The sequence below is a fragment of the Ammospiza caudacuta genome, chromosome 1 (genome assembly GCF_027887145.1).
Source record: "Ammospiza caudacuta isolate bAmmCau1 chromosome 1, bAmmCau1.pri, whole genome shotgun sequence".
NCBI lineage: Eukaryota > Metazoa > Chordata > Aves > Passeriformes > Passerellidae > Ammospiza > Ammospiza caudacuta.
In genome coordinates, this window is record NC_080593.1 from 29,222,451 (window position 1) to 29,236,347 (window position 13,897).

Here is a 13,897-nt window from a genome sequence, read left to right on the forward strand (position 1 = left end):
GAAGAAATTTTTCCTAATATCTGATCTAAACCTACCCTGGTGCAACATGAAGTATAAAATATAACATCATGAGTTACAGAGCACAGTGAAAAGGGAAACATGAAAAGCCAGGGCAGAAAAGCAAGGAGAGCATATGTGAACACCCAAGACAATTCAGCAGCTGAGGAGCCCTTCCTTTGTCGGTGTAGGGACTGCAAAAGTTGCATGAAGAGTCTTTCCACTGCAGCAGTACTAAGTGTAATGCCAAGGGCAGCCCTCCACACAGAAACCTCATTACCTGGATGGTACCACAAGCTGCCCTGGAAAGGTGCTCTGCCTACTAGACACAGTTATTGGAGAGTGTGCATGTGGCATGGGGGTGCTGCAGTAATGAGCAGCTGCAAGGGCATGCACGCTGTACCACAGCACACTGTGGTGTCCAGGGACCTGGGTGGGAATCACTGCCTGGTGAGACTGCTTGGCAGGATGCTCTGGAAAGCTCTTGCTCCTGAGCGCCACATCAGTCCATTCAGCCTTGGTGACATCACCAGTAACTTAAAATGACAGCATAAGAGCAACAATTTTGACCCATTTTTTGGCATTTTATAAGCTTAAGTAGTCTTGGGATCGTCACAGAAATAAAGAATGCTATGTTGTTACACCCTCAGAGTTTCAGTTTAAGGGAAGAAACTGTAAAATCACAAATAGTGAATAGAGAGTTCCTTTTGTGCTGTGTCTGTAGAGGCTCTTTAGTACAAATTGTTCCAGTAAGGACATGGAATAACTTATATTCAGCAATTTGCTTCTAGTTCCACCTGGTTCAGATGGTAACACAAGACTAAGTGTTTCTTGGCTAAATCCACCCACTTTCAGTTTAGTTAAATCATGTTTCTTTTGGGATTTTGCCATCAAAATGTAGAAAACATGCAGATCTGGAGATATAAAGAATATTTTTGTACCACAGGAATATCAATTAAGCTACCAACTCTCTAGATATGTAAATAATGCTAAATGACAAACAACTCTAGGTCTCTGAGATTTTCATATATTTCCTCCCTGGATAACCTATATCATAAATTCAATAATGCATATAATTTAAATTTATGATACACTATTGCTATTTTAACATATTTTTTGGGGGCATGAGGTCATCTCCCCAAACCATAAACTGCTTCCTAAACAGCATTTGTTGAGTATCTTAAAAAAGAATCTCTATCTGGCCTCAAGACTGACTGCAGTTATATACTATACATATGATTGTATGGTGGATGACAAAGTAACAATTCCCTGAGCCTATTTAACATCCAATTCACACATCAAATTCCTCCTTTAAATCTGCAGAAGTGCCCACGGTAAATCAAAGATTTCTGTAGTTGACTTGTTCTCTTTATCCCTCTGTCGGTGTCCAAAATGCCTTTCTTACTGATCTTTCTAACTCATAGCACCAAGAACACAGCAGTTATGACTACATAAAAATAATACACCAAATAGCAACATATCCTATTCATTATGCACCCAAAGGATCAGTATCTCTGATGGATTTCTAGTGCTAACAGCAATTTTGCATGTAATCAACAGGTGAACTGTTCTTTTAAACTAAGTCAATCAGAATTATGAGACAGAGAGAAAAAACTTCCAATGGCCAATCACACTCCTAATTTCCTAATCAATAAGTAATTCTAAGCAATTATTAAGAATTTATTTCTTAAATATATATAATTAAATACCTATAAATTTAACTTGATCTAAAATGCTTATAAATTGGACCTCCCTCTTGGTTACCTGTAATAGATTGGGTTTTATACTGTGTTCTCAGAAATAAAAGTACTTCGCATCCTCAATGGCCACTTGAGTCAGCATGATTATGATTTCTTTGGTCCCTCTCAGCTACACACACACAGTCTGAAAAGACTCTGTAGGGATCTGGCAGACCTGTGAAAGTAAAGTTCTGGGACAGGATCTTTAATGGCATGGCAAAGAGGTAAATGATGTTGTCAAGGAGAAGTTGGTAAAGCAACTAATTTACATAAACTTGTTTACATCTATCAGGATTAACTCTCACATGAAAACAGAATGATTACAATTTAAATCTGAGCTATTTTTCACATGGTTCTACCTGTGTACACAGAGACATATGTCTTGCATCTTAGCCAGGTGAAGATATCAGGGTACACACAGCCCACCTTATGTTCTGTACAGATTGCATATCTCATAAACCTTTCCCAGATTCAACTTAGTTCCATCAGCTAGCATCACATGTCTTAAAAATCGTTGCCTTTTTAATTCAAGCCATTTCCTCAGTTCTTCTTCCTACTTTAAGCTATGAATTCGTCTTATGACCAAATTTAAAGTTTATTCACCTTACTCCTGACTTCAACATTAAGTCTTGTTGGCTTCTACCTTTCCTTGATACACTCCTGTCATCACTAACAAGCAGAATTACAAAATCTAGACAAGAACTAAAATTTCAATGTCATTTGAATAGATGCTTCTTAGTGTGTGTGAAAAAAATCCCACATCATATTTTCCTGACATTTTCCTTGACATTTCTTTTAAGAACAAGTAGGAATAACAGAATTAATAAGATGAACATACATCACAATTATATTATGATAATATGAACAAAATACTATAATGAATTCTTAATCATTACTTAGTATATTACAAATTTCATATGGAGAAAATAATAACTTACATATATAATGAATAATATTGTAGTAGCACTAATACAGTTATAAGTTAATTACACACTGTGTAGCTGATTTAGTTGCATTTAGCTAAGGAACTGTTCCAAGCTCACTGCAGATTAATTATGTCTTTAGGTATATACTCCCATTTATAACTGTCACTTGTAACCACAGCTGTTGATGTGGCTGCTCTGTAGACCCTTCCTTTATGAAAACAAATGCATCACCCTCCCAAAACAAAAAAGCAACAAAAAATCCCCAGCAAAATCCGTGAATGAGACTCAAAATCTCCACTAGCTAGGGTACGCAATGACAGAACACCAGAGGAATGTAAGTTTCATTTTACTGCATTTCTTCCCAAAAAATATCTCTTGTAGTATCTCCTTAGTAAGGTTATGCCTCATTGCATTTTACTTAATAGCTAGCTTTCACAAATTTGACAGATGACATTTAACATCTCAGTTCTAGAAATTGTTCTATTTTACAAATCCCATATATTAAAGAGAAGGATATAGGGATATAGGCAACTGCCAAAGACTCTCCCTATGATTTTTCTCAAAGGTTTTACTGACTAAGGAAACAAGTCACTTTATAGGCCTTTGATTCCATGCCAGAAGAATAATTTTCTGACAGGAATGGGTGGTAAGTACTAGCAAGTGCATGAGATACTCATAAATCTAAAACAAGAGACCCTTTCTTAGTTCAAAGTTTTCAGCCTAGTTCTCACCACATCATGAAGAGTTAAATGAATCTCAAATACCTAAAATGACAGAAGAAAAAACAATCTACATGGGAAACTAGAAGGGGAGGATGATAAGTTAAAGTTAGACACGCTGTATACCTGTTTGACTCTTACAGGTTCACTGGGAAACTGTAGAGAAGTAATTACATTTACTAGCAAAACATTGCTACTTCCTGTGATTCTCTCTGAAGCAAAGAATGGTGCATGTCAGCCAGATATCTTTGTAAGATAACACATTTAATGTGGCCAGCATGGTCCTCCCATATTATGAGGACACAGCAGCTAAACCAATGACCAGTCATTTAGGTCACTTTAGGACAAGCATGTTTAGGACAGTTCATAGCAGGGGAACAGACCATATCCAGTTTGAATTAAGATTCCCAAACTACGTGTTTTGCAGACAGAAGGGACTCAGCATCAATTGCTACACTCCTACTGAGCAAAATTACTTGCTACTTTAAATATAGCCCACAGAACTCTATTTTCACTGAACCTGACAAAATCCACAGTGAATTCAGCACAAACCTAGGTATTCTTACAGCACTGTAACAGGAATCACACACACAAGTCTAAATAAACTTATTTGATATATGTAAATATTTTCAGAAAGTTACAGCATTTGCTGGCATAAAATTACACTTTAGCATTAAAATAAAAATAAATAAATGACCAATCAAATAGGAAGAACAATTTCAATTATTTGAATTTCTTTACACTTATAAGAAATAAAAGAAACGGTACCTCAGGCAATCATTCTTCTTTTGTAGTAGTAAGACTCATAACACAGTAGAGTAAGCTACAAAACTTTAGTTCTCTGCACAGAAGTACTTCCCAAATCCCGTGCAGTGCAGTACAACTCTCAGCTAGGGTGCCCCAATATACATTATAAATGGTAGAATAATATGATGGCAGGGATTTAGAAGGTAAAACATATCCACCCTGGCAGGAAGAAACTACTTAACAGGAAACACTACCAGCAATGTTGCAGTAAGACTTAAGACTAAGATAAACTTAAGACTAAGTGTATCTCAGTTATGTAATTCACATTCTCCATGTCCAGGGAAATGCTGCAGCACATTACTGAGAGGAAACCTGCAAATAGCCTCCTATAGCTTCTTATTTTTGAATTATTCTACAGAGCCAGTTTTCCATGGCATGCAGTATAGGCTGTCACATGCAAAAACCAACCACCTGCAACAAAAAACCCTGCATCATCATATTTGCCATATATTATATCCAACAATTTCTGGAGAAGAATTTCAATATTTCAGCAATAAAGCTGAAAAGAGTAAAGAGGATTCAAACATGCAAGTAGCAAAACCTGTAAGAATAAATAATTTGCAAAAATTAGCAATGTGAGGAAATTAAACAACATAATAGACTGAACTATCAATGATTCCAATACAGCAGTATTTCAAATCTGGGATTAAAAGGTTCTGAACATGCTCCTTCGGAATAAGAGCAGAGTTCTCCCCACAGATACAGCAAGTATTTTTATAGATTTGGCTACATGACTGAGACTATGAGAAGCCCAGTATCAATATGGATCTTGTAATATTACATTTGAATTCACACATGGATGAATTGTTCATTTTCTTAACCCTTTTTGCAGGAAAAAAAGTGTTTTGGATTACAAAGCAGTAATACTGTTTACAACGAAGTGTTCTTTCCCTCCTTGGCACAGAAATAATGCAATATATCACAGCATTCCATTAGCACATTCAAAGTGATGATTAGGATTCACAAAATCACTTAGGCATGTGTTTATGTTCATATTAGTTCAGCAAACCGCTAAACATCATTTTTAGTTATGTATACCTAAAAATCCCACTTGAATAATTAATCAGTTTACACCAAATGCCCAGAATTCAACATATGCATTTGTCCAGTCATATTAGTGAAAATGCAAAAAATGCTTAAAAAATTACCCAAGTATTTAACTGCTTCATTAGATCAGGAAAGTTTAAACACATACTTAAATGTCACATTGCATCAGTGTTAAGATGTGCATGCACTTAAATTCTGCATTGAATCAGCAAATGTCCTCAGGATATTTTCCTATGCAGAAAATAAATTCCTGTTTCCCACCATGAATAGCAAAATGCTAAGAAGCTTTAAAATTTCAAAATATGAGGCCAACATAAAACTTAAATTCATTCACAGCAGTAAATATTATATACAATAATACACTTTTTTTTGTAATAATAAATATACCATAAAATAACATAGATAATAAAATAATATTAAAAAAAAAAAGATTATGTGATCCCCTGGTCAGTTACAGGTGCCTAAGACTCTGATATTTGAAACTTAAAAAACTTAAAATTCTGGTAGTCAACGTTTCTGTTGATGCTAATGAATGTTCTTTCTTGAGAAAACAAAAAATACGGCTTCTATGTAAGATATTTCTTACTTTTTTTCCCCAGTCTTGCAAAAACAAAAAAAAGAAGGTATAATGGAAGTGTAGGTTGATGACTTAGACTATAGTGATGGGGAAGCAGACTCATAATAAGCTCAAATTTATGATTATGAGAATTAAGAAGTCATATTTTTCCCTACTGGCAGAATTAGAGGCTCTTAGTGACTGGTTAAGGTTGATTAATATTAAATCATGAGCCCCCAAATATCTATTTGATAGTGCATTTGGATAGTAACATACTAGGTGTCATAAAAGTCCACTTGTCTTTGCCATAGACCTTTACTACTTTATGATAATAATTCTTCAGAGAACACATCTTGATCGGCGTATTACTTAATAGTATTAATGAAATTTCCCCTCTATGTGATAATTGCTATTTTTTTACTAATCCAGCCTTATATATATAATTATATAATATATATATTATATAATACTGCCTTGTTTCTCAAAGAACTTACAGAACATTTCCAGGCACATTCAACTATCATTACTGCCTTAACTTAAAACACTTGCAAAAAATATTTTTGCTGTAGATCATCCAAGTGAGAATATCACCATATTGCAATGAAATCAATTACCACATGTTGTAAAGACTGAATGAAAGACTGAGGTGTTCTACTTCCCTAAGTTCTCTTTTAGCCATAAAAAATTTTACCTATTGATTTTAGAAAAGAGTAATTTAAGTTTCTGAATTTCCATGTACAAGTTAATCAAATGGACAAAAACAACAGATGGAACAGGAATCTGGATATCCCAGTTCTCTTCCAGGTTACTGTCTTAATTGCTGTCCTAGAGCATTTTTTTCCCTCCAATATGTTCTTGTGTATGTGTTTGCACACGTAGTCAAAATTTCAGCTGAAGGGAAGCTGGAAGATTCTTATTTAAATCCTGTGTCAGTAAGTAGACAGATCAGATGTTTTCCTTATCCTAAATACCTCGTGCAAATGAAATAATCTGAATAAGATCAGCTGTAGCTTTAAGCTTCCTTAGGAACTTGTTTCTGCTGAAAACGACTTTTTAGCGTATGTAGATAAAAGAGCACCAACAGCAAAGGTCCTAAGTAGGCTTACCCTAAAGCATGTATTCAGGTGATCAGTGGAGATAAGGGAGAAGCAATTCTGGATCTACAAAGAATGTAAGCCTCTAAGGGACTGCTGGTTTCCTAAAGGGCAGCAACCCTTGCAGTCCTCCTAGCCAGAACACCAGGCAATCACTTCAGTGTGAACAGAGACAATATCTATGTTCTTTACATATGTAACATACTTACAACTTGGTCAAAAACAAAAGTTCAAAAATTTTAATGGAATCTGGCCCAAGAGGAAGAAAGTAGAGATGAATATCAGAGTTACCTAATCAGTAATTCATACAGAACACTTGAAGTTGAACACAAGGATACATGATTGCTAATATCCTTTTTGCTAGTATAACCTTTTCTGTCTTCTGTAAATACCAGTAAGTACCATATCATTTGGTTTATTCTTACACCTCGAATTTTACCCAAACACCAGTGAGAACAGCTTTCATTTTAGAACAGTAGTCACTGTTTTAACATAGGGAAGGCTGCACTGTGCCACACTTTATCTAGTATAATTTTCCTTAAAGTCTAGCTCAGTAATATTTCTTTATATACAAACTTGTACTAAAAGACAATGCAGATGTTTTCAAGTTCAGTTTATGATGCTCCAACAGTCTACCTACAGAGCTGCAATGGGCTTAGCAGCATATGCTCTGCAATACACTATGTAATTACAAAAATTCAAGTGATAGTTAAATAGCACTGATAACATTTTATCTCCTATTAACATCAGATAAATTTATGATTTATTCAAACAGTAAAAAAAAAGAAAGAAAACAGAAAGAAAATGTTTATGGTTAAAGATCCTCAGTACTGACTCATGTTGACCTAATTATGGCTCCATAAAGTCTAAACTCTAAGCTAATTCAGTGGCAGAACAGTAAATTCAAAATTATGCTTGCTTTTGGAAAACCTACTTTAGGACTCACATCCTAACATCTATTCATAACTTCTTTCAGCATTATTACCCACAAAATGGAAAACAATAAAAAGAGCTATTAGTAACTAACAAAAAAGTCAATGGGAAATAGATGAGTTGTTTAGATTAAAAATTGTTACCTTTTTTGAGATAAGCCATTGTCTGAATCCAATAATTGTTTTTAATTAATATTTTCAAGTAGTTTACATAAAAATGTAAAAATCCAGAGTCCAGGTTCTCAGGTGACTACGATTATGCCTTTAGTTTGGCCTACAGCTATTTGCTCCAATCAAGGAGGAGCTTCTGAAAAACTCATCTATCTTTAAGAATAAGAATTATTTATTGTGAGATATCAAATAGCAATGAGATGTTTTTTAAAAGAACTTGACCATAGATTTTGCATGATTTCATGTCTCTTGAATACCCACCTGGAAGAGAAAGCACAGAAAGGAAAGATATTGTGCTCTCTCACACACTCCTACCCCTAAGTGTGTAAGATGTTTTCTTCCCCCTTCGACGTGCTCCTTTCAACTAAGCATTTAGTGGAAGCCAAGGTTTCTAATGTTTAATCAAAATGGAACATTTAATGATGCATTTCTTCCCTTATCAAAACACCTATTTTGTCTCACTTTGAGACTATCATTTGAGAAGCACTAAAAATAAGCAATATAGCTTCCCTACATATTTGACATTCTTCACAAACTTCCCAATAAAAGATAAACAGCCTTGACAGTCACTCCCTTTTCAGTGACTAGTATCAACAATACAATATTGCTTGACAACTAAGCTACTTATCATCAAGTTTAAAAGAACTCTTTCTTCACACCTTAGCACTATGTAAAGTTCCTGGCCATGCCATTATGGAGTTTCCTAACAGCACACATGGAAGTCCTTCTCAAGGTAACAATGTTCTCACGTTGCTTTCCTGTTTTGGTTTTATGTGAGAGTTTGCCCCATTGTCTGTTGGTCACTCATCTTCCATGGCTGCTGCCCAGGTCTCAATCAGCACATGATTATTTCACCATCTTCCATGTTTATCTTGTTTTGTGTGTCCTTCAATTGAGTATATTTATTGTGAATAGAATATAGGCCCATCCATTTTATAATTAACAATGTGCATTTATGCTTTACTATGACTGCATCACTGAAGAAAATGGCTCAATCTAGGCACAATCTGAGAGTAGACTTCAGAAAAATTGTCTGCAAAGATAGGATTTACTTTTTAGGGTATCATTATCTACTTTTTTCCTCTTGTTCTTTGAGTAATGCATAGAGTCATGAGTATATGGCGATTCAGTTTGAGGATAATTTTGTTTGCTTGGGTGTTATTTTGAGGCTATTTTGGAGGGGGTAATTTCAAGCATTGAACTGAAGAGTTATTACTGATTTTGTGAAAATACTTCCCTGTTCTAAGACAGCATTAGATTAGGGAAGTGTTGGCATTTTGGGTTTTTTTTTGTTTTTTTTTCAGGCTTGAGATACAGATTAAAAAAAATAGCTAGGGTAAAAGAAACCAGGTGTGTTACAAACATAGGTTTATCTGAAGCACCTGTCCACATATACCTGTTGAGCAACCATTAATGGTATGCTGCTGTGTGCTTGAAGAAAGCAGCAAAAGTTAAACTGTTTTATCCATAGGAAAATGTTAACCATGACAAATAATATGTCCAATGAAATACTCTGTCAACACACACACACACACACACACACACACACACACACACACACACACACACTCCCTCTGATTATAGGAACAGCAAGTTGGCAAAATGAAGTGACAAGACTGAAATTCCAGTACTGCAGCAACTGCAGAAATGCATTGCAAGCCCAAGAATACAGTCTGTGATAACAAAACCATACTGACATTACTGAACTCTGTCTCTGACGGTCACTGGGATATCAACCTAGTGCATAAATGTACGACTATTAAAGCTGGTTGGGTAGATTATGGGGAAAATAACTTTTATTTTCTCTAAAGTACATCAGTAAGTGAACTTTCCACTGTTGGACAGTTGGCCTGATGTTTCCCATCTCTGTCATGCCTCCTCATTTGTCCTCTAACACTACCAGCTACGTTTGTCCAGCTCCCCAAAGCTGCGACTTTCCAAGCCAAGCTTTCATTTTCAGATCACCCTACTATATTCTTGAAGAGAGTTTTTTGGTTTGGTTTTTCTTGGGTTTTCTTGGGGTGATGGTATCTTTGTTTTTTAGAGCAAATATGATTTGACTATAATGCATGTTTTTCTTGGATATTTAGCTCGTATCAGTGACTCCAGTATTATTAGGAAGCAGATGGAACTTCTCTTCTGGTATCTTGCCATCCTGACAGAATGATGGATGTGAGCAATTGAAAAATCTTTATCTTATTCTACATTGCTCTTAGATGTTTTCTAGCTCCTGCTTTGAAACTGACACATGGTTTGGCGTCCGCTTTTTATGGTCCTTCCGTGCTTTATGTTTCCATCACGTTGAACATTACCCACATTCATTCACAGCTGGTTACACATACATCTCTGTTTCTTACCTTTTTCTCTGTACTTGGACATAGTACAGTACTTATGTACATATCAGAGCTTTGAGATTGCCACAGGAAAAAAAGGGCTTTTTTGGCTTGAACATACTAATCAAACCTTTCACGTACACATGCTACTGTCTCCAGCATTCCTTTCAACTTAGTGTATCATTTTCCTTCCAAGAGGTAAATTGCTTTCAGACTGGTACCTATGATAAAACAACTAGATTTGTAGATAAGGAGACAGCAAGGGATGTTATGCTCAACTTCAGCAAAGTTTTGAACACTAGCTACCCCAGCATTCTTGTATCTAGCTTGGGATATTATGGTCTTGATTGCTGGAGAGATTTAAAAAAAAAAAAAGACTGACTAGATAAGGTGATTAACAGGGTAATCACAGGTAAGAGGGCACCTCCAGAGAGGTCTAATAGCAGACTACAATTACCTATGAGGAGGTATCAAGAGGACAAAGACAGACTCTTCACAGTGGCACATATGACTGGAGGATGTGAGACAGATAATTTATGTTGAAATGAGAGATCCAGACAGGATGTAGGGGAAAAAAACCAAAAAAACCCAAACCATTTTCATCATAAGGACAGTCAAGTACCACAACAGGTTGCCCAAAGAGGCTGTGCCATCCTTGGGGGCTTTAAAAATCTAAATGGATAATGCCCTGAGCAATATGATCTGCTCTCACAGCTGACCCTGTTTAGAACTAATGACTTCCTGCAATCCTTTCCAACCTGAATTATGGCTCTAAAACATCAAGAGTTCCATGTCAAGCACAGTTTTATTTAGTTTTACTCTCCCGTCCTTTCTATACATGCATTTAGATTGTTTGTTATTAAGCACAATTTCTGCCATACCATTAAAAAGTTCATACAGAAAGTTCCATTCATGTTGGATTAGAGACTGTGCTTATTATTTGGCAAGAATCTATGAGGCAATGTGCAATATGTTGTAGGTCACCATTAGTTTTCACAGTGCATTGGAAAAACAGTAAAAATTAAAAGAGAGCGTAATTCAATCAAGTGTAGGTTTCGGCATGTAGGCAGGAAGAATCACCCAGGAAAAACCCAAATGAGGTATGAAATAATGACTCTTCAGAATAGTATCAGAAATTCACTACAAATCACAAATCAAATATGAATAAAGAAATTCTGCTAATATTAAGAAGTGTAGATACTACATAGAAAACCACAGAGAAACACAATCAGAGATGCAGTTCCTCAGACATGAAGAGCTGCTTAAAATCCTTTTCCTTCTAATTCATTCAAACTGTGAATTTGAAGTGAACTTCACTTCCCTACAAGGCAGAACCAAGAAGATACCAAGAAGAGGCTTTCTTTTTTGTATTATTGTTTTCTTATTTACAACAGCCCCGAAGAAATAAAGAATGCAACAGTTCCTTTAAACAGTTACTTGACTATGTAAATGCTAATGGAAAATATTACTTAAGAGTTCTTATTAAGTGATTTGTTTTTCCTTTATTTTTATAGAACCTTCAAACTGACAATATAAATTTAGTATTATAGCTGCTCATAAACCATTACGAACAACACAAATATCTTCTTTATAAATGGGAAGGTAGAAGGTCCTGAAAAATAATTCAGGTTTGAATGTGAGCAAGTAAATTTATGCAAATTGCTGTCAGTCATCAATGTATTCATTTCACTAGCAAAACAACAACATTATAAATGATCTCTAGCCAACAGTTCTTCATTTGAAGGCATGTGATGCAAATATTTATTCAAAACAGAAAAAGAAAATCACTTAAGGATAAACATAAGTCTTACCACGCCAATAGAAAAGTAGTTATTGATGATGTTGTAAGGCACTGGGTCTCCCTTCTCATCTTTATCATTGGGTATTACTTCGAATTTCCACCTATCCAGTAAAATCTCTGAGCTGTTCTCAATGTCTTTTAAGATCTTCATCAAATTCTCACCTTCATACCCTAGCAAAACATAAACCCAGTTATTTAATCAAGCATAATAAAGTTTCATTACTTTTTTTTTCTCTTTCTAGATGATTGAACAGTACTCTGAGCAACCTGAGCTAATTGAAGATGCCCCTGCTCTTTGCAGGGAGGGCTGGACTAGTTAACTAACCTTTAAAGATCTCTTCCACCCCACAATATTCTATGACTCTGTGACTGGAAAAATGAAAGCAACGCCTATAAGACCTTAAAAGCAGGATTCTGCTTGAAATGTTGACAATTTTCCAGCACTTGTCATTAAAAGAGGCACAAATACAAAGCTAATTAAGCATGTTAATTTAGAGTAATTCAATATATTTCAGTGGACATCAAATTTGTGATGAAAAAAACAATTAAATCTTCAAACTTTGCGAATCTCTTGAACTTTCCATAAAGCAAAGGTTGTACTTTGCAAAATGTTCTTGATGAGAAATTAATATTCAAATTCCTTTGATTTCAAAATTTCTGGAAAAGAGACATATTGCTGTTTTGCCTGACAAGACACTGAAAGGTTAAAAGCCAACTTCTAATTTTCATTGATTGTTTCAATCTGGTTTAGCATAACAAATCCAGAATTTCAAATCCATATCTGATAACTTTATAAACAAAATAACATTTTTGATTATCTCAACAACTTCTTAATGAGCCTCATCCTGCTTTGTAGAGAACTTACTCTTTGTTGCAAATAAGCACTCACATGTAATTCACTAAATTGAGTAGAAAACTTGTTTATGCCCTCATGAGTATATACAACACACACGTGTGCATGAAGAAAAACTGTGGAGGCTTTACTACATGACATTATCAAGTCTGAATATTATTCAAAACAAACAACTTAGTCATAGACAGCTAAGATCTGGGGATTCAGTACTTCTTCAAAGCAGAAAAAACAAGATTTCCTATTCAAGCAGCATGTACTGCTGGTGTTATTAACAGCTTTAGCAGGGCAAGCCACTCAAAGCCTTCTTGCTCAAAACCCATTGCTGATGTATTTGTTCATGGTTGCCTAGCACACTTCTGCTAGTTACTGCCAACCACCACATGACAGCAGCATGCACAATTCCATTTCTCTGCATCCTTGAGATCTCTCACCAGAAATTTAGTTTCTGGAATCCCTGTCTCCTCTCCCATCTATGGAAATTCCAGAAAATCTGTACTATGGTATCGTTCACCACAAAACAACTTGGCAAAGAATGATGAAACACAGAATATTTCCCTACTGTTTTCTCTACTTTAGTCCAAATAGAATCACTTAAGTTACAGAACAAAAATAAAAGTGAAGGTAGGGACATGTCCCAGTTAATGTATTTAAGTGTTCTCATGGTTGACCCTACTTAGAACACACTGCAGTAGTGACTTCCTATGACCTCTTCTAGTTATTCCATGGATCTATGAACAATTCAGGAAGTTAAGCAAGGCTGATTTGAATAGGTTTTGTCTCATTTGTTTGCGTTTTTTCCCCTAAGATTATGAGAATGTAAACAATCAACAGTTGTGACAGATAAAATAGAGGAGGTTTTCAAATGATTTGACAGAACATTATGGTTAACAAAGTGCTATAGCACGGAAACTACTGAGAATTT

At 35.4% G+C, this 13,897-nt stretch overlaps 1 protein-coding gene across 4 annotated transcripts in view; it reads right to left on the reverse strand.

Annotated features, from left to right (window-relative positions):
• Window positions 1-13,897, reverse strand: part of DGKB (diacylglycerol kinase beta) — a 329,155-nt gene that overhangs the window by 177,626 nt on the left and 137,632 nt on the right. For all 4 annotated transcript variants that reach the window (XM_058820489.1, XM_058820474.1, XM_058820483.1 and 1 more), the window contains one exon: window positions 12,133-12,293. In XM_058820489.1, the coding sequence (XP_058676472.1) occupies window positions 12,133-12,293 (161 nt within the window). The remainder of the gene's footprint in view (window positions 1-12,132; window positions 12,294-13,897) is intronic.